General features: G+C 38.1%; 2 protein-coding genes across 2 annotated transcripts; both read right to left on the bottom strand.

The window, feature by feature from the left end:
* Positions 1–437: 437 nt before the first annotated feature.
* On the bottom strand, positions 438–10,998 carry LOC140241334 (protein SSUH2 homolog). The gene is given in 9 exon segments (XM_072321065.1): positions 438–665; positions 1,874–1,978; positions 3,133–3,235; positions 4,037–4,129; positions 6,582–6,697; positions 7,679–7,741; positions 9,005–9,129; positions 9,847–9,907; positions 10,870–10,998. Coding segments are annotated over 9 exon segments (942 nt in total). The 3' UTR covers positions 438–518.
* A 2,095-nt stretch (positions 10,999–13,093) lies between these two features.
* On the bottom strand, positions 13,094–16,607 carry LOC140243747 (uncharacterized). The gene is made up of 3 exons (XM_072323417.1): positions 16,501–16,607; positions 14,388–14,776; positions 13,094–13,246 (listed from the first exon to the last, which is right to left on the bottom strand). Exons 2-3 carry the CDS (start codon positions 14,733–14,735, stop codon positions 13,094–13,096), a joined length of 501 nt encoding a protein of 166 aa, XP_072179518.1. The 5' UTR covers positions 14,736–14,776; positions 16,501–16,607.
* Positions 16,608–22,375: the final 5,768 nt, after the last annotated feature.

A 22,375-nucleotide genomic window follows, 5' to 3' on the forward strand; every position in this document is an offset into this window, starting at 1 on the left:
AAAAAAAATACATTCATTCACATTATGATAACAGTACAGTGTGCACTCCTGTTAATAACGAACACGGTTATAATGAAATTCCGGTTACAACGAAATAAAAATTCAGGCCGCAATGTTATCCACTCTATGTATTTTTATTGTTTATTTGTTCAGTCATAACAAAATTTTGATATAACGAAAGTAAACTGCTGGCCCCGAGGACTTCGTTATAACGGGAGTCCACTGTAATAGCAAAATTTTGTATTTGTTACTTGTTTTTGTTTTTGTTTTTGTCTTTTGACAAGGTTGATTTTTACTCAATATCCAGTGGGGAATGCCACATAAATCCAGATGTATGAAACATTTTGGGTATTCTTAAGTCAAAATAGAAAGAAAAAAAAAAAAGGAAGATTTTGTGTTAGATAAGAGAATGATGTATTTGTTGACTATATGTATGTCATGAGGGCTAGAAGCTTGGACATTAGTTGCACTGACACGAACCTTTACACAGTTTGGACATGAATGGGGCCAAGTAAAGCTTACAATATACTGCAGCCCCAACAGCACTGCATGGGATAATCCGGGGCATATACCTTGTTCTCAAAGCCGTAAACAAAGTATGTAAATGATTCGTCATCATACTGGCACTGGAGTTCCACAACTGGTGTCACTTGTATTTGATGGCGCTGTGTGCAAGAACAGAAGTGCACACATTCTTAGCTTAATCACATTCTGACAATCAAACAAACATGGGTACATATCTGACAGATAGAGAAAGAACTGAGAAGGGTTTGCAAACTGATGTTTTCCTTCAATTGCATCAAATTTATAAAGTACCCATATATGCAAATATCTATATGTATTCACAAAATTTGATTTTTGTACTGAATAGAGATAAGAGGATGATAGATAAATAATTACTCCATCATTATGCAGTCTATTTAGTCCCTTTCATTAAAAAATAATAATGATGCTGAATGGTTGTTTACTCAAAGCAGTTTATGTTCAGTACACCCCATACCTGTCACCCCTAAATTCAGAGAAATAGAAATAACAGGGAGAAAATCATGCAAAAATAGGAGTTTTCACCCTTCTACGTTTCATTACTATTAGCACTTGTTGATAGGTTGAATAGAGCTTCTTCCTTCCTTTAAAAAAAAAAAAAAAAAAAAACAGGAATGTTTCTGTAAGTGGGAACAGTTGGCAGGTACAACGCCCAAGAATCAAATTCCCCAACGGCCCCAAAATGCCCCAAACCCCGACTGCCCCGGCAGCATAGGGACAGTCCAGAGAGTAGCCGAAGTCTGGTTTCCAAACCATTAATTTTGCTAATTGTAGTCACTTCCATAAAATGCCAAATTAATTGCTAACTGGATAGTCCCTTCCATAAAATAGTCCTGCAGCTGCCTTTGCCCAGCATCACTCAGCAAAGGCAGCTGAAGGACCATCCAGCTCAACCTGCTACCTTTCTCGTCACTAAAGGGCATTAATACTCAGGGAAGCAAAGTAGTACAGGCAGCTGGTCTGGTAGTCAGACTATACAGTGGACTCCCGTTATAACAAAGTCCTTAGGACCGGCAGTTTTCTTTCGTAATATTGAAATTTCGTTATAACTGAACAAATAAACAATAAAAATACATAGAGTGGATAAATGTTGCGGCCTGAATTTTTACTTCCTTCTAACAGGAATTTATAATATAATCGTGTATGTTATAACGGGAGTGCACTGAAGAAGTCTTGACAATAAGTTGTATTAAAGAGGCTGGGCCTAGTGTGAACGCAAGGTTAATTGAGCTCTCGGAATGGCAACTTGATAATCAATTGCTGATTAGGCAGCCCAAAAAATAGAGTCTCAGGTCTGCTTTGCCACCCCCATCCCACCCCCTACACTCACCTGCCGATGAAGCCTCTCCTGACTGTACGCATGGGCATGCCGCTGGACCAACCTCTCTGAACCGCTATTCACTTCTGCCACGGGAAAATGTTTTATGGGCCACACCTGACAATTTAGGGAGGAGAGAAACACTTAATCAATTAATCAATTAAAAAATATATATATTTATATTCCACGTGAGATTGTAATCTTAGCTCCTACACTTTGCATGAATTCTGTTGTCATGGGTAAATTAATTAGGCAGTGGTTCCAATTGTTTCCATGTCTGATGTTAAAATGCCTTTTAACCCACAGAGGACGGACTGATTTTGCTATACACATATTTCACATAGACACCTGCCCGAGTATTCTTGGGACTCGTCTTTAACGGGTTAATATACAAATTGTGAAGTGTTTGTAAGTGATACTGTTCGACTTTAAATGTCCGGTTCTTCAAAAACTAGACACCTGCTACAGATATTGATTTTTTTTTAATTCACTTTTCCCAGAGATTACATCACACATGTAATGCATCATTACTGCATATCATCAAATTCAGAAGGCCATAATCTTTCTAGGAGTGAAGCTCAGAGGAAAGAAAATTATAGTGCTTCCTCCATAGTACAAAGAACAAGAGACATGATTTGCAAGAAAGTCAAATGAAACCATTGTAGAAGCACTTATATAGCTCCATGCTAAAACCTATACACCAAATGGGTTGCAAGCTAAAGGCATTACAGACAGGTAAAGATATTCAGCAAAACCATGTTTAAATCTATGTAAAGATCGTTTCTTGTGAGAGTCACAGTATCAAGTAGACAATTATTATCACATATCCATATGTACCATATCATTCATTAAGTGCTTTGCGAAAGACTTGGTAGCATAAACTTTAGCAATATGGCTTGCTTTCTAGACAATTTTGCACAGACGTCCTGAAGCTAACCATCATTGAATAAGCATATAGGGCACACATAATCCTCTTAATTCCTGTTGTATTAACATATATCTCTCATGGGACCCAACACTAGCTGCAAGAAGGTCAAGTTTTTATTTCAATGTTCTGCTATTTGTTTTGTTTTTGTGTTGTTTTAAGTGTGTGTGTGTGTGTGCTGCTATTGTTTGTTTATTTTTTGTTTTTTTTGTTTCATTCAAATTCTTCTGATACAGTTTGGCAAGTTGCAACTAAATGCCTCAGGACAGCCCCCCGGAAAAAATGGAGGGGCAGGGACTAGGATATGTTACAATGTACAGAGTTGTTAATTATCAAAGAGGATCACCTTGGGACTCTCCTCATCAAAGACTGTTTTTCCCGTGACATTTCGGATGAGCTCGTCTGGTAGAGCCGTTCTTTCAACGATATAATCGTCCATATGGTTTTTCCTACATTGCAGCATCAATACAGGGATGAATAAAGATCAAGTTCAGTTGAATTTACTTTAAATAATAAAACATACAAAATAATGACATAATACAATGAAGCAGTTCTGCAATACTTGGGAATGAAAGGCTTAGTTGGGACCACTAGAAAGCACAGCTTGTAGATGGGGCTCCTGAAGTATGAGTACATAATGTATGCCATATCTTACATGATGGCACAATGAAACATATGTTCAATGGGTATAACACTTTTAAGGAAGTATAAATAAAACACATGCACACAAGTGCAAGAAAGAAAACTGAAGTTGATATCTTAGAAATCCAAGTTGCTGTCCGATGCTGAAATGCGTCGCTGTATGAAACATTTTTCCTCAGCATGTAACTAATATTAAGACATCATCGAGAGACTTCTAAATTAATATCAGTTGACACATTCCATTTTGTTGGAATATGGTCATCATTAAATCAAATTATGATTTCAAGATTAAGAATATTTCTCATCGGAATGACTTCTTAATACTCAAGTATTTCGGTTTTCCTTCATTTCCCAGGAACATGATCAAATGAAGGAGGTAAACATCATATTTCTCTAAAAAAAAAAAAAAAAAAAAAAAAAAAAATCACTAAGGTATTGCTGGCAACACTATTATTATGATATGATAACAACAATAATTACATTCACTATGATAGTAATAATTACGATGATGATGATAATCATGATCATGATCATGTTCTTCTTCATCATCATCATCATTATCATTAACATTGCTCTGAATTGCAAATCCATCACTTTGTAGCACTTACCACTCGACAGTGAGCCTGATGTAGCACTTCAGCTGGCCCTGCCCTGTGCAGGTTCGACACATCACCCTTCCACTTCCATCGCAAGGGGAGCATCTGCACAGTCACACAGGGGGAAGATGTTTTCACGAGTGACATCGATCCATGATTTATAGGAATTTTTGAATTGGTACTCCTCCCCTCCCCCAGAAAAAAACAAACAAACAAACCTAGAAATGTCGCTACGGTGACTGGTATGCCTCCACCATAATGCATGGTTCTCCTGATACGTCTATAGTACAATGTCTTGACAATGCGTGATGACAGTTTCACATAACTGGCAAAATACTGAAATGACCGGTTTGTCACAAATGTGATGAATATGTTCGCTTTCCTTGGACTAAGTTTGCCACATTGTCTGAGAGTGCAGGTAGGCCTATATGTATTTGGGGATTACAAAATTTTTACTTGACTTTTGACCCTTTTATAAGTTTATGCATTCAGTAATTTTCAAGGTTTGAAGGAAAAGTGTAATTTCAGTATTAAATAAAAAACATTTTGCATTCTAGCCTGGCCTTTGACCCTTCACCTTTGACCCTAAAATTCCAAAGAGAATCACTGTCAGGTAAAACATGCATAAAAATATGTACTTAGTTTCATGATACCTTCAGTCACTCTCAATATATGGGGGAAAAAGCGAAATATAGCACTTTCACTTGAGCCTTGACCTTTTGACCTTTGACCTTTTGGTGGGAAATTTCCCAGAGAATCTCCATTAGGTAATACATGTTTTTAAGAAAAATCCTGCAAGCATTGCATAAATATGAAATTTGAGGAGTTGACCTTGATCTTTGACCCCTGACCTCTGACCATGACCCCTAAATTTCCTAGCTAATCCCTGCTGGTCAGTACAAATGCACATGCATATATAAGTACCAAGTTCTGTGAAGATACCTTGAACCATTAGCAATCGAGATATGGAGAAAAAGTGAAATTCTAGTTTCACCTGAACCTTGACCTTTTGACCTTATGACCTAAAACTCTCTCTGGAGAATCTTCTTTTGGTAGGACATGTATACACTAAGTTTCAAGAAAATAACTTCAGGCATTAGCATACATATAGCGGAATAAGTAAAATTTGGAGCATTTGACCTTGACCTTTAGATCTTTGGCCTCTTGCCACTTACACTCAAAAACTACTTAATTAATTGCCCCATCATACATCATCCTTTGACCAAGTTTGGTGAAATTTACTTCATCCAGTCTTGAGTTATCGCATAAACGGATACAATTTCATGATTTGACCTTGACCTTTGACTTCTAGCCATTTCACCCAAAATCTAATCAAGTAGTTGTCCCATGATACTTCATAATTGGACCACGTCTAGTAAAATTCCACTTAATATCACTCAAGTTACGTGTGTATAAATGAGGACAGATGTGTGAAAATGTGAAAATATGAAGATTTTTTTTCTTTTTTCAGCCAATTTGAATTGAGAAGTGGCAGCAGAAAATGTGAAGACCTTTGTTTTTGTTTAATATTTTGTTTTGCTTTGTTATTTTGTTGCTGTTGCTTGTCACGACCCATCGTCATTGGGTCAATGCCCACCCCCCCCCCCCCAGCAAAAAGCTAGATCCACCCCTGCCATTGTATACAATAATTCAAGTCTTCATGTACCGTACTTCGAGTGTTGAATGGCACAGAAAGTCCTACAGCATTGTACACACTGTCTAAAGCCCCTGGCACAGAAAGGGCTATGAGTTTGACACAAGGTAGCCGATGTCACATTATCTTCCTACGCTACAGGATTTTCTTCCGAGAGCTCAGCTGAGAGCAGAGGACCCTCACTATAAAGCTAACATAGTTTCATAAATATGCAATAACATCCAAAGCAGATATTAAGATGTTTTGACACTCTATCCAGATTTCAGTTGTTATCTAAATGTCACTTCAAAGTAAAGAAGTTTTTGGGTGTTTTTTTTTTTTTTGCATTATAACATCTGCATTTACTCAAACTTCCCATTCCAACAAAACAGTCACAGCCATACGTCATTCCTATTTCATAACAATCATGATATGTAATTCAGAAGAATGCATTTAAATGTATACATTTACTGTAAGAGGGCACTCAAGAAAGACCTTTTTGTCATGCATTGACTGATATATTGAAGTTCTAATTGAGTAATTTCTCTTTAATTGTTGTGTAACTACATGTACATTCCCATTATTCAAAACTCTAGACACTATTATGTACGATGCATATATTGATCAATATAAAAATGATGGAAAATTATAGAGTTTAGCAAATAACCACCCCCCCCCCCCATGACAACTACTTTCTTATTACAATATATTTTTCAGTACACTGGGCAACCTTTTTATTTTGAGTCATAGATGGTCATGATACTTTCATATATTGTTCAAAGACTGAGTTACCATCAAGACTAAATCAAAGGCAAACAGCTAACTGCAACTCCAATGATTAGAATGTGTAATACTATTTTTCCGGCATCTCCTCTGGTATCAGTAGCTCTAAGAGATGATTTTGATTGATTGCATAACACTGACCTTTTCCTGCCATCTCCACCACACGAGTAACAGATCTCATGGTCAGTGTAGCTGTGGTCACCATCGTAGTGACTGACGATCCTCCAGCCATCCCCACCACACCAAGAACACATGGTCTGTGCCAAGCAGAGGGGTATCCAGTTAGAACCAATGCATGCACATTTAATACACATAAACACACAGACACACACACACACACACACACACACGCACACACATAATAGTAGTACAACCTGTCTTTATTGCCATCTGTCAAGAGTGGCCTAGAGATTTAGACAGCTTCTGCACTCATTGTATGAACATTAAGCAAATGTACAATAGTGTCAAGGAAACATAAGTATGGTGCTTTAGATTCTTTCTTCCTGGATTCTTAAATCCAATGTATAGTTTATACCTAGACAAATAAAGCTCACATAATATAGGCAATGGGTTAGAGCAATTAACAGCATTGTTCAATGAATGGTCAATCACAAAATTTTATCAATATTACAGGACATGGTGCACATATGGAGAAATTTTGAGTGAGTTTTATAACCTTGACATAAGCTCTGCAGACTAATCTAAACTACAATATATCTGTGGGCATGGGTACAGGATGAATCCTCCAAGATGTTTAAGGTCATTCGATTGTAGATTGCTTGTTGTTCCAAAAACGAAGAAATCACGGGGGGATCGGTCATTTGCACATGCTGGACCTTATCTGTGGAATCAGTTGCCTCAAGCTGTCCGTTACATTTCAAATGTTGACTCCTTTAAAGTTGCCCTCAAGACTCATTTGTTCGTAACCAATTTCCAGTAGAATTGTATGATTTTTTATCATTATCATTATTGTGTCATTCATTTTCATGTGCATGTTTGTGTAAGGATTTTTGTATTACATAAGTTACTTCTTCGACTGCGCCTTGAGCATGTTAGCTATGTGGAATAGGCGCATTAAAAGTACACTGTATTATTGTTATTATTATGAACATCCTCTCTTCCAGGCTGCATATTGTCAAGTTACTTAGGAATATCTTTGTTTGAAAATTCCAGTCCTTTATCATGGGTCTTCAGCCTTTCATTGATTCCTGCGTAATGCTTTACAGGTAAGAACTTACCGTTCCACGTCCAGAACATCTGACGCATTGTCAATAGCCAGAGCCCCTACAATTATGACAAGGCTGCCAATTAGAGAAACACAGAAAATTCTGAGCATTCATAATTGGAAAAAAAAGAACTGTTTGTCAACACTTAACCCCACACACCACAATCATTTCTGACAGAAGCATATTCAAATTTACATACTGATGTTCTTCAGTCTCAACATGATCACAATAAGAGTAATCAGCCACACGGTAAATCTTTTAATATCCATGTCTACAGTATGAAGAAACTGTTGACAAATTTATATTTATCGAGTTGCATTAATTCAAACTACTCTCCTCTCCTCAGCAAGAGCTGAAGACAATAGCCTGGAGAAAGTTTGGGAATTTCCCTGCAATCACCTGCTTTTGTTGTTGTGTTGTCAGCTGTTTTCAGCTTTTTCATGACTTGGGAGGTGTTATTCCAGGATTCAGTGTTCAATATGACCCCTATCCTTTATTCCAATTTGCAAAACAAAACAAAACAAAACAAAACAAACAACATGTTTGTGTGTCATCCCATCACACTTTTTCATAATTCATGTCAAAACTCCTTCACTGTAGAGCCAAAATAGCAAATTGTTCAACCCTGACCTTTGACCTACACAAGTCTAACCAATGCTTTGGTCTGTCACACCAAGATGGAATTGATGGAAAGACAATTGAGTTTCTCTACAAAAAAAAACAAAAAAGACAAATGTAAGTGGGGAATTTTCCCAAAATATACATTAGGATTGAGTGAGTGCAGCAAGTTTAGCCGAACACTGTGAAAGGAAATCTGTTTTTAATAGTCCACTCAAAAGTTATGAATTTCACAATTTTGGTGCAGACATCACCGCATTACAACAGTCTGTGATGTCCCTGCAGGATGATATAGGCCTAAAGAAAAGATTAAGAGAACTTCACAAAATTTCATCTCGTACGAAAAGTGTTTATTCCTTTAGCTTGTTACTGACATACAAAAGGGTAACATTGTTCCCTCTGCTTCCTAAAAGTAGCAAGTCACTCACTCTTTCACTATGGTGGAAAAATGCAATTTTTGGGAATTGTCCTTATATTTTCTTTATATGATTCTCCTCCAACGACGTCACACATTGTTGTAGTCTTAATTCTCATCCAGCGATGGCAGCACCAAAACCCTAAAAATTCATAACTTTTGAAGGGATTTTCTCATTGTTCTAAAAATGTCACTGATATGTTCTACTAATACTGCGTTCACTTCACTCAATCCTCATACGTGGGGAAACTTCCCTTTAACACTGACAAGGACACCTGCATGCATAATCACCCTATCATTCTCACCTTGACAGAGGCTGTGTGAGGTACCTCAACGTGTTGGACAGCATTCCTGAACATGGTTGGCATCTCTACAGGTATGTTCCAGGGTGCAGGGGCCGGACCATTCATTGGGCCATCAATGATTTGATCTTTAATTTACAAGCAGGACATATAACTATGTAATAATAAACAGCATGGAACAAATTAACACAAGCACTTTTTTTTTCAGCAGGTCATTTGACAAGCCTATAATTACATGATTCAGAACGGACGTATGCGGTAAAAGGTGGTGGGACACATTGGGTATTCTCAGTGTAAAACCAGAGGCAAATATCATTAGGCCTGGAATATTCATTTTGAAGTAAAACAATAGAAAAATACCTTCCAGTTGCAACATCAGGCATCACCATGTATTTAGGCAAATGTAAACACTGAAAACATCCTTTGACTAAATTTCTGCAGAAAAGGTCAGAAATCCAAGCTGAATATCTTTTCATTTTACCAACACACAAACAAGTGCATACTAGCAAAAGACATTCTCAAAACACACAAAACATACCTCTAATTTATGTGCAATTTCACATGGTGAATTTGTGCAAATTTGTATGAATTTCTTTTTTTCTTCAATTTGTCCTTGGTCTTTATCTTTCAAATAACAGCATTGCTTGGAAGTTCATTTACAGAAGCATATGACATGAAAGGCTGTTATGACAGGTCATCAGATCTGGGGGAAAAAAAACACTAACAAAATTTTGATTTGCAAAGCTGGAAAACCCCTGAAAAGTTCAAAACAAGAAAAGAAACAGAAATAGCAACAAAAAGAGAGGGATCTTAAAAAAGTGAGACTGTCTAATTCTACAACTCACCAACATATGGCTCATGAACCCATTTTGTGGACCTGCTTTCTGTATATGTCTCTAAAATGTACTGGAATAGAACAAATCATATGTTGAGAAAAATATATTAGGGAATTGCTTTTCAAAGATTGTCAGAAACTCCAGGACATTGAAGAGCATACTTGTGCATAGATACATACAGTAGTGGCAAAGAATAAGAAAGAGGCGAGCATGCTCTACTGCACAATCCCCCCTCCCCACCCACCTCCCCGACCTCTAACCCAACACATACCAATAAAATCATCCCCCTTCCCAAGCATCAACTAGATAATTTTCAAAGTTTATCATAATTTTGTCTTCCATTGACAATAAAATAATAAGCTGATTGTTCAGGGAGAGCATCTACAGTACATTGTGTAAGAACAGCTAACATTACTGCATTCTTATGTAAATGCTGACCATGTGTCATGAAAGCATAAATATTATTGTCATCTTATCTTGTGCTACAAAATCTACCTGCTCATGTCATCAGTCACAAATTTGTTCCCATTGATTAATGCTTCACTGTGATGGTACTCAAACTTTTATCAATCTGTTTTTGTTTTTGTTTTTTCTGGGGGTGGTGTTTTCAGTGATCAGCATACCCTGTAACCTGTAATCTTGGAGACTGGGCACTGAAAGACATTAGTGTCACAACAAAACAAATCACTACACTGCCCACGTGGTAATACATGGACATACAGCCACTTGCTATTCTCCCAACACACCTGTCTTCTTTTGGGGTTTTTTCCCCTTAAAAGAAAAAAAAAACAGTAAAATCATTGGCCTGAATTCACGAAGGTGGTACAACTGATATCATGGTTTAAACCATGGACAATTCATATGGAGCACCAAGTGTTTTGTTTCATTACAAAATCAGTCATTTCTTCGACGAAATGATCGTTTCGTAACGAATTAGGCCATGCAACACTTGGCGCTCCATACAAATTGTCCATGGTTTAAACCATGGTTTCACAATTGTACCACCTCGGTGAATTCAGGCCATTGACTCACATGGAAGGCAGCAGTGTGCTCAATGTTTTTGAAGATGAGGTCGTCTGCTGCGTCTCTACCCCAGCAGGTTTTCTCTTCCACAAGCGCGAGGAGGGCCTTCCTGGCCTCTTCTTCTTTCAGCTTTGGCATTCTGTTTGACAGGAAAGAACAAGAGCATCATCAGTGATACAGGAATATCACTGCTCAAATGTGTACACATGATGGGAGGGATATCTCGCCATATCCTTGTGGGCAGAACAAGGACATTTAAGCACAATGGTACAGGAGGAAGGGACATTACGGAATAAGAAAATTTTTATCAGGCAACTATTATATGGCGTGGAATGACCTTTGCAAGACACTATGGCCCGTATTCTACTGTAGACCAAGGTTTAAACCCATTTTAGACTCACCTATGGTTTAGCTAGACCCGAGGTTTAATTTTGCATTCTGCTAGCGAGGTTTAGTTAAACCCAAGTCTATTTCGGGTTTAAATTAAACCCGAAATGGTCTTGGGTCAAGCCACCATGGTGCCCTCTATGGAAGAAGAAATTCTCCCTCTCTGAGTACTTTTCTCTCCACAAATCCACTTAAATTTATTATTGGCAGTGTATCAGCCACATGAGCGTGAATTTCTTGGATTTTGAATAGTTTTTACGGGTATTTATGTCGAATAAGGGCATGCTGTATTTTTGCTTGCGACGACTCGTGAAGCACTGTACATTACTGTACAGTTTGTGTACGTGTGCGACGCACATCACAGGATACATGGTAAGCGTAGCGCTATTATATTCCTGGCTAGCTAGCTTTGAATGCTCATCAGTACAGTACCAGCAGAGCCATCGCGCCGCGCCGGCGGGCGGCACGGTTGCTGTGTGCGCTGGATGGGACATGGCTTTTTATGTCGATTGAATCGTAAGTTCGGAATGGATTGGCGATCTTGATCAAACCAGGATTTTTGAGGCAGGAAATTGAATAAAAGCTTTTCTCTTAAGATTGTCAGTTTATAAAAATGGAAACCATTCTAAAATTTAGAAATAGATCGAGGCCTATATCAACCCTGTCTCGATAAGTAGATTTTACCTACCGTACCGTAACACACTAACCTAACTTTTAATCTATAGATCTAACGTTAGTCCTAACGTTACAATAATGTACTCTAGCTATTCGAATAGGTTCTACTAACGTGTAATAGTAGAACCCTACTCCTAGTCCTAACTTTAGTCCTACGATCTAACATTAGGTTCTCGATCTGGTCTATCTATGCCAAATCGACCTCGGGCTCTACCCTCTAGTCCTACATTGAGTTCTTGGTCTAGTCTTCAGGTTATTTTCATCGTAAAGTCTAGACTAACGTATACTTATTAGTACAGGGAGTACTAACGTTAGGACTAGTATTTCTAACATTTAGATCTCGAGTCTCTTCTAAGTGTACAAGTACTAACGTTAGATCGAACGGTTAGTACGTAGTCTCTTTGGCGTATCTCGTGTGTACACGCGTGTGGCCGGCAAGCTAGCTGCAGGCAGCTGCTGCTGTATCCAGCCAGCCACTCGTTTTGTGCCATTGGCATTGATCTGTGTGCTGGTACATTTACCAGTCATCGCAATGATAGACTCGATTTAAACTCGAAATAAACCTCCTCCTGGGTAGGTTTAATTTAAACCCTATTTAGACCACAGCTGGACTTAGCAGAATACCAATTAAACCTGGGTTTAAACCTGGGTCTAAACTGGTGGTTTAAACCCAGGTTTAAACCCAAAAAACCCACTTTAGACCCAGGCGTGGGTTTAAACTCGGGTCTAAGTTTTTAGCAGAATACGGGCCTATATGGCAGAACAGGAAGATGGGCACACCGACATATCTGCAGGATGTGTAAGGGACGTACAGTAGAGCATCTCTACATGAGTGGGGTGGGGCAGTCCAGCACATTATTAAAGACTTGAGACATCATACCACAGCACATATTTTAGGATACACACATACATCACACACAGTAAACAAAACAACTGAAGTAATAAAGAGACTTTTAAGGTACTTATGGCATACAACACGATGTAATATCTTTGTTGCCAAATGCAAAAGCATTCTAGTTTGGCGGACTAATAAAAGAAGGTCTGGGTCAAGGCTTTTCAGCTACATTTACACTTTCCACAGGTTTTTCAAACTCATGTTTTAAAATGACCAAAAAAAAATTGTCTCCATCAGACATGACTGATACTGAATGCTATTGACGGGCCTACAAACTTACTCAGCAGTAAAGTCTCTCTCAGGCTGGGCGACAGCCTCTTCGTATGTCGGAGGAGGAGGAGGGAGAACAATGTCCATCATGTCGTAGCCAGCCACTGGGTCCATGTTGGCTGGCAGCAGGTCAGTCTCCTTGGGGTCATCAAGGTCAGGCTGTACAAAAATCAAAAGATTTAAAATTACCAGGTACTTTATTTGTCACTTCTCTGTCACATATTTTATCTCCCACCTGTGGGAAGAACTATTCCATATGTTTAAATTGTATGTGAATGTTTTTCATAGCAGCATATATCTATAAAGCCTAAAGAACTAGTTGGTATCTTCCACTGGCAATTAAACGTCAGCTTACTCAGGAGCTTTGCTAATGTTCTTCAGGACGTGATATATGTAGTGCAAGCTGAAGTGCTGTAAATTGTGTTTTGTTTCCTTGAACTCTTTATATGTGCCATGTTTGCATGCCAGACTCAGTTGACAGCGTGCCAACTTCACATATTCCACTCAAACCAGAGAGTCCAACTCTCCCGCTTTCGACGGGAGATCTCCCTCCGAAAGCCCAATTTTGCAGAATCTCCCGTTCTCCCGCTTGAGATTTGATTTCTCCCGCTTTAAATGATTTCTTACTTAATTTCATTGTATGTTGAAAAATAAGCCTTAAATAGCGCGAGAGAGCATCTAGAATCCTAGACCGCAAAGGACTTTGCGCTCGTGGATGTGCGTAAGTTGGAGTCTCCCGTTTGCTAGGGGTTTCAGGCGGGATGAGAATCTCCAGATCAGAAGGGGTTGGAGTCTCTGTCAAACGCACAAACCCACCTAAACTGATCGATAAACCACCAAATGCCCCAGTACAATTAACAAAAGTATTTCTCACGATTCTATCCCTGTCACTCATAGCTTGCATTTTATGTGGTGATTGACTATCAAGGGGTGTTCCCTACTGGATTTGCGAGTAAATTTCAAGTTTCTTTCACTATTTTGTATGCAAAAGTCATATGCCTAATATATCTACGGCCTACTGGTCATTTGAAAGAAAAGAAATCATACAATAAATTGTCATACAATTTACATCAAAGCAGAGCTTGGCATTTTCTCTACAACTTTGCTCCTAACAAGTCAAGGTATCATTTCTGTAAAAGTTGCATACATACATTTAGAGAAACAGAACATTTTCCCAAAGCATGACTATGTTGTGGTCTCAGGATAATGTGGCACACAGTAGGTTTACACCATGGCATACAAAGAGTTAACTGTGTGTCTACATCAGTCTACATCTCCAGATTTACTAGTATGCTCTCACATCTGTTTTAGTGCCATCATCAGCTCCACCAGGCAAGGCGGTGTTTGCAGCTGGACTACTGGTACTCGCTGCTGGCTGGCCTAGTTGTGGAGGTGGTTGGAGTGGATGCGGTTGCTCCGGCGGCAAACTACCTGGTTTGGTTGGTAGGGGCGGAGCCTGTTGTGGTGGATATCCTTGTTGGGGCGGAGGCTGACCTTGAGGTGAAGGGTAGCCTTGTTGGGGCAGAGGCTGACCTTGTGGTGGAGGGTAGTTTTGTTGAGGTGGAGGGTAGCTTTGTTGGGGAGGAGGGTAGCCTGGTTGAGGGGGTGCAGATGATGGGAATGCTTGCTGTGGTGGTGGGTAGCTCATTTTAAGCACTCCTTAAAGACATCAAGCAACACCTGTATCACCTGAAAAAGTGAAATGATGTACCGTATTAGTGTAGGGATTTACTGCTCATAGCCACTTCAGCTTTTATACAGCCATAAAATACAAGTATACCGGTATTCAGTTTCAGCTATTGTGTTCTCATTTGCATATTTTGTTATAATTTGTTTCATGAATTTCTATGTTGAAATTTGAATTTACATGTATAAGCCTATATGCCATATAACCCGATTATTAAACTGGCTATAACTTCAGTGAGTTGGCCAGGAGACTTGCAATAAATGTATGCTAGCTGCCCCGTCTGTTTCTTATGAGTGGCTATTAAAGAACCCAAGCCATGCATGTATGAATTTACATCCAGGACCAATATGAAAACAAATTTAAGATGCCGAGTGACATAGTTGCCTGCACCTGAAAGAAAATACCCTGCACAAAAATTAGACTTCATGATGAATGCTACACTAAATACTTAAACATATACATAGACATTATCTTTAGGTAGGGCCTACCGTACCGTATTCTTGTTAAATGAAGTGTAATGTGTTAGTGTTAGCGCGCCTATCTAGTTCTCTGAGTTCCCATTTTTACCGGGTTATATCTATGTATGGTAGCCCTACTACATATCGACCACCCTTATTGAAACCGACCGCGTATAATTCGCGCACTGAACACTTAATACGCACTTCTCTGCGCGCAAAGCACATAAAAATGGATTGGCTTTGAATGTAGATTAGGATGGTGTGGGAAAACGCGATAATTCACTCTTCATTAATGGTTTTAATCAAGCACAAAATTTCGAATGAATATTTTCACCGAATCGTAATGACAGCACAATGTAATGTCTATGGAAGTTTCTAAAAGGCTTCTAAAAAGTTTCGTACAACACGGTGTTCAATACAACTCGGTTTACGTGCATTGTCAATGCAAAATCAGCGGTCGATCCTAAAAACGCGATTTACTGCGGGGAGCTGAAACGAGGCCACGCAAGTTCGTCGGCGATATTTTTGCACTGAAACTTCGAATCGAAAAGGGAACAACGGCATTTGATAGAGCTGGATTTTCTCAATCACGTAGGTCAAGTTTTTTACGTGAATTTCAGTGTTAAATATTCTTATCAAGCAAATAAACATTAGGCGGTCGATTAGTAGTAGGTCCAACCCTACAAGGTTGATAAGGTTCTAGAGCTCGAACATTTATAACATTAACGTTAGAACTCTTACTATCTGCTGGCTGACTCAGTAACGCCACGGATCTTTTTATTTTAGTCTTACTGATGCTGCCTTGATTCCGTAGAATGAAAGGCACGGTTCCTTACTTTTTTCCTGATCAAAAAAAATAATAATAATAAATCAGAACCTAATTAAAAAAAATAAAAAAAATTAAAAATAAGAAGAATATTAAGAAATAACGTTTGACTGCTAAAAGGCACTGACAGAAAAGGGGATCCTCGATCGACACACACAGAATTATCACAAAATGATCTAACGTTACTGTTAGATCTAACGTTACGTAGAACTCAACGAAAACGAAAAAAGTTTTTCATCCAAATCTACACATAACGTTAGATGTTACGTGTATGCACAGTAAGCTTTGGGCCCCCTGTGGTGTGTGGCCCTATTCAACTTCAAGTACACGAACGTGTGCAGATCGTCGCTCGCTCCCCTAGCGACGACAGACGCTAACGAACAGCTCACTGCCGTAGAAGGTTGCTCACAAACTTTTGGTATTGTTTAGCAGATCTACGCACCTTTCCTTTTATTTCCCGACGAACGAAGTCTTTTCAGTATGGTTTACCCATGTAAGCTGCAACTCTAGACGGTGTGTAGTATGCTGACTACTAACTGAGCGAAGTGGTAGAGCGATCTCCTCAAAATTTTTCAGGGGGTGTTTCACGAAGAGCTGTATGGGTTACAGCTCTATGCGAAGAACTGAAGTCGATCGAACTTAAAAGTTATAAGCTCGACTTAAAATTATGGTATGCCATTACTTTCTTTCTTAAGTTTATCTAATGTGTTTAGAATCCACTTCAAATTTGTTATCATAATTTACACGAAAAAAAAAAACTTTGTCGCTCACTTCTTTTATCGATTAATGCTTTGATGAAAAGTTTCCAAAATTGTCATTCTTATATACAAGTTAGAATATTATTAAAGCCACACACGGCCTACCATAATTTAAGTTGATCTTAAAATCTAAGATCGACTTGAATTCTGTGTGAAACACCCTCGTTCGGACAACCGGGGGCCCTGTTTCATAAAGCTGTTCGTAAAGTTACGAACAACTTACGAGCAACTGGTGATCAGTTCTGATGTGCTATACACTAGTATTATACTTATCAGAATTTCCATAATTCAGCATAAGAACTGATCACCAGTCGCTCGTAAGTTGTTCGTAACTTTACGAACAGCTTTATGAAACACCCCCCAGACCCCGCAACTCGCACGCTTCAGTAAACTTTCAGTCTCTTCTTTATGGTCTCATCAGATTATCACTCAGCCGTAAAAAGGAGAGCACAAAATCACAAAGTGGGCCTAGCTGTGATCACTCGCATGCATGGCACAAAGCGGAATGACTTCATCTTAAAAATAACTCCAAAATCCAACTGCAAATATTAGCCCACCGTCAGTGCATGACTCAGTCTATTAATTTACGCGTTTATCCGAGAAATTCATCACGACTTTTCAGTTCAGTTCATGTGTAATGTTTGATTTTTCTTATGCTTATTAACATATGCCTTATCCGGGGCTACTATCCACACTGATCATATTAGTATACTGTATTAGGCCTATACAATATTAAACTTCAAATCACTCTCTAGCTCATGAGTAGGCTACACTATAATTGTGTGTCGACTAGGAACCAACAAGAAGTTGTATCAACCTGCACGTCAACTGTCTTTCGAAAAGGAGGATGATATCTTTGTTACCCTTTTCTGGTACCGACTGGTCTCAATCTCTTTCATACTTTCTCATTCCTTCATTAAAAGTTCATTATTCTCTCTACATATATAGGCACCTATATAATCTTCACCTTACATCTCTAAATTTGAAACATTCAGGAGTAAAACCCAACATTGATATTTTATATTAAACATGCTCTGCAAAGATTTGGTAATTTATGCGGCCGATTGTCACTGGAAAAAAAAAAAAAAAAAAAAAAAAAAAACATGAACAAACCGAATCCCTTTCCTGTAAACTCGGCGATAAAGAAATTTAGAATTTTGTTTAGTTCACTCATCAGTTCAATTAATTGAAAGTCTAGAGGGATATATCGCGGCTATAACAGTACGTGACACAGAACTTAGGTGATTTAGGGCCAACGGCAAAGTTGAAGCCGTACCGTCAATTCTCTACATTTCTAGTGGAAGCCTTGTGAGAAGATTCAAATTAAAAGGATTGGAGGGAATTTGAAGGAGCAGCGATGAAAATTGCAGGCTTTAAAAAGGCTTTGTGCATACTATTATTCTACTTTGTATTTGTATATAATGTTTGTGATATATTCCGTGTCATATTATATTCAAATTTATAGAAGGATTCCAGAGTTAGCCTATAAAATACTAGTATTCTAGGCTTGGATTTGCCTCTTGTGAGCTGAACTAGCTATCTCGCCTATTATACTAAATCATATTGTATGTTGCTGAAGGAAGAAAATAAAACTCGTGTTAAACGAAGGGATTCTTTCCAGAGAATATGGCAATTAAGAAAATTGTACCTTATTTGAGGAATTGGTCAGAATTCAATGAGAGAGTCTTGAGAAAAACTTAGAGGTGGCAATCATCTTTTGCTGCGGAACTTCCGTCTGTATAGCACTATTATAGTAAAATAATGACTTTCACCAGGAAATAACCTCGAAATTGAAAGTAATAAAGTCCTCTGGTCACTGGTGGAAACCCTGCTGATATATTCAAAGGAAACGGCTCTTCGGGATTCGCGCAAATAGAAATACAGCGTTTCTGAAATCTACAAAATTGAAAATGATAATGAATGAAATCACACACACCATTATTATTTTATACGATCTTGTAATCTGCGTGTTTAGAAAACGGAGTCAGCTCCAAAAGTTTTCTTCATTAAAGACACTGATTTTATGAAAGTGAACATGCAACAAACTGTTTACAAAGCTATCTCTTCTCTCTCTTTCTCTCTCTCCCCATCCGTCCATCTATCTATCGATCTATCTATTTATCAATCTATTTATCTATCTGTCTGTCTTGATATCTATCTATCTATTTCTCCTGTACAAGGAAAGCACTGAAAATATACGAAAGATTCTTATGTTCATGAACACATAGTTTTTTATGTGTTTACTTATCAAGTTATAAAGAGGACTATGAGATTCGTTCAACTTTTCAGAATCATATGCAAATTAAAGCTGAAGGGCATTGGTAGAAGGGAATAATGTGTCTTAAACTTCCACGTTTCATTAGGGTGTAAAAGGTACACAAAGGTATTTAACCGTGTATACCATTTCACTAACTTAATTTCCCCCACTCCCCCCCCCCCCCAAAAAAAAAGATACCTGTACATATGCTCAATTTCAACTCGCCTGCCTGCAGCCAACATTCTGAATTTCATTCAGCCCCAAGAATTACTCCAAAGTTGAGTCACTGCATATTAGTACAAATGTTTAAATTAGCAGATTTTTTTTTAAAGACCATAATAACATGATTATGATCACTTATGTTCAAGAAGCGGTCAGACGAGTGGACACCAGATCGTCTCTGATGTATCGCATCCTATACTTGTTATGTTTCTGCTAAAACTTTTCCGTGTCGTACATTATTATAGGCATAATCAAGAGTTTGGTAGCAAAGTGAGTTAACGCCATTCCTGTTAAATTGAGATATTCTCGCTTAAAGCTTCTAAAAACAAAGAAGATATAGACGGGATACTTTTAATCATACAACTTCAATAATATTCCTTATTATGTTACAATTAGTGTGGTTTCACTTGAAGGTTTTATTTTGCTTTATGATGATGGAATCAATTTAAAATGTTTAAAAACGGCGTTTACCCCACTACCCACTACTCATATTGATATATAGTTATATTTCCCCCAACGCCATCAGAGTCGGATCCAGGAATTCAATAAAGGGAAGGGGCCTTTAGAAAATTATAAATGGGTGGAGGCGCCCCATTTTTTCTTTTTATTTCTTGAGTGTTTTAACAAAAAATAATAATAAAGAGGAGTGCGCGCCCGATACGCCCCCCTCTGGATCCGCCACTGTCCATGACAGTACAACGTATTGATGAACGACGACATTAACGAGTCGTTGAAGACAGCGCAGGATTCCTCTTTTCGACGACTAAACAATCAAGAATGTGAAAACAAAAGCGACTCATGCACAATAGATTGGATCTACAGTCGATTGTTACAAGTGAAAGTGATGATTCGCGGGTATAAGCTCGAAAACCCTACAGAATACACCAGCGGGATATTTCCCATGATATTCCTCTTGCGCTTGCGTCCTAAACTATATACCCCTCCGTACTGGAGATCACTCACAAAAACAAAAGAGCTCAAACAATATTTTAAGAGATAAACCATCTGCTCTGAAATGCAACCTGACACAAATTTTTAGGGAAAAATAATTATAGAGATCGCCAAAGCCAAAGGGGAAAAAATACAAAGAAGGAACCACGAAAGTGAAAAACACATAACCAACAAGCGAACGACAATGACGACCTATGATGTAGACCTACATAGGCCTGCTGAACATCACAACGTAAAAAGAAATGGTGATTGCTTATCGGTTTTGTCGTTTTGAAACCATATTAGGCTCTATGTATACTGTAAAGTCAATATCATCATGGTCAAAAGAAAATCGAAAAAGATTTCTTCACTCAATCGTATGATGTGCGAACAAAAATTAAACATATCACGAAACTTACCCCTCAACGTATACGAGGAATCTGGAATAAGCTGAAAAGAATGAAAATATGTCCCATAATCATTAAAGATGATTGTACAATGCTACACGCGAAACATTTTACAGGCTCATTATACCGTAACTACGGGGGGGGGGGGGGGATGGATGGGGTGCCAAACAGTAGGGTCAACTTTAAGAAAATTGACATTTTCAAAATATAACTGTGCACCCAGACCGGAGCAATAAGTGTCGCAGGAGCATGATAAAATGTCCTGTCACTACCTACGTACTCCATGTAATTGAAGATAACGTGGGTGAATAATTATTGTAGTTGATTTTGACAGTAGGCCAAAGTACAGTAATTGAATTTCAAAGTTCAGAAGTGTTCTCTACATTATTATGTTTGGGACATCAAATTTATCGGTATATCATATAGTTATATTGTTGAAAGAGTTTTGTGTGTTTATATGAAGAATTGGAAATCAAAACGAGTTAAGCACCATTTTTAAAAATCTAAAAGTAAATCCATCATCAGATAAAGCAAATTAAAATCTTTCCAGTAATACCACACTTGTTACATAACAATAAATATTATTGAAGTTATGATTAAAACTATTCCACATTTTCTTATTATTGATTTGTTTTTTTTTAGCAGTTTTTCATCCAATATCATCTCAATTTAACACGAATGGAGTTAATGCATTTTGCAATCAATCTCTTCATGATATACATTTTCAGCTGTTTCGGAATTTCATGTTTGACTCTCCATGGCATACATTTACCATGGACCCTGTTGTGGTAGGGTCCATGCATATACCAATGTACTATTTTGAAAAATGACAATTTGTTTTTTTTGACGTAATTTTCGAACTAGTGCACTATTTACGAAAGCTTGAATGCCTGCCATGGGAAACTCCTCCGGTATACTGTATTTGATCTCTAGACCCCTCTACTGAGAGTTCAGGTAGAGATCAGTGTGTCACGCTCCTTCGTTTTTGTTTTTGTTTTGTGTTGTTTTAGGGTTGTTTTTTTTTTTTCCAATTTCCGATTTCTGGTCCAGCGTTTGTGGCCAGCGGCCGGATACCGATAGAGCGCCAGCTTCCGATAGGACATAATCAAATGTAATTAATAAGAGCTTGTTCTTTTTGTCTCCTTCTTTTGTGTAACTGTAGTGAGAAATGGAAGGGGAAAAATGCTCGGGAGGACCCATTTTCACATTCTTTGCGGGCATTCTAATGGAAGGCAGAATGACCTATTTGATCATTCCATGTTGTGTCCACTATTTGTGTTTTAAATAATTACGAGGTGCCCCATGAGGGACAAGTGAATTTGTGCAAGAAATCGGGGGAGGGGGGGGGGGGTGTACAGAGAGAGAAAAAACATGCCATGTTACTCTTTCAGGGCACACATCTAAAATTCAGAAAAAAAAGGTACTTTTGCAAAATGTTTATCTACCATACATTTCATGATGTCTGTTGATCACCACACTGGAAGTAAATGTTTTCTTCTTTTTAACACTTTTCACTTCTAGCATGTTTCTATGTTTGTTTTTTTTTTTGTTTTTGTATGTATCGGTTGTTTCAATTTAATTATACTAACTCAATGTACTGACATATAATAATAATGTTTATTGTGTAGAGCCCCATAGTCAAGCAATTCTGTACCTATTAGGGCAACTTATTGAGGAATGAGTAACAAAATAAACAGATGAACAGGCAGATAAACAAAGAAACAGGCAGATAAACAAAGAAAG

The sequence above is a fragment of the Diadema setosum genome, chromosome 2 (assembly GCF_964275005.1).
Source record: "Diadema setosum chromosome 2, eeDiaSeto1, whole genome shotgun sequence".
In the NCBI taxonomy this organism is placed as follows: domain Eukaryota; kingdom Metazoa; phylum Echinodermata; class Echinoidea; order Diadematoida; family Diadematidae; genus Diadema; species Diadema setosum.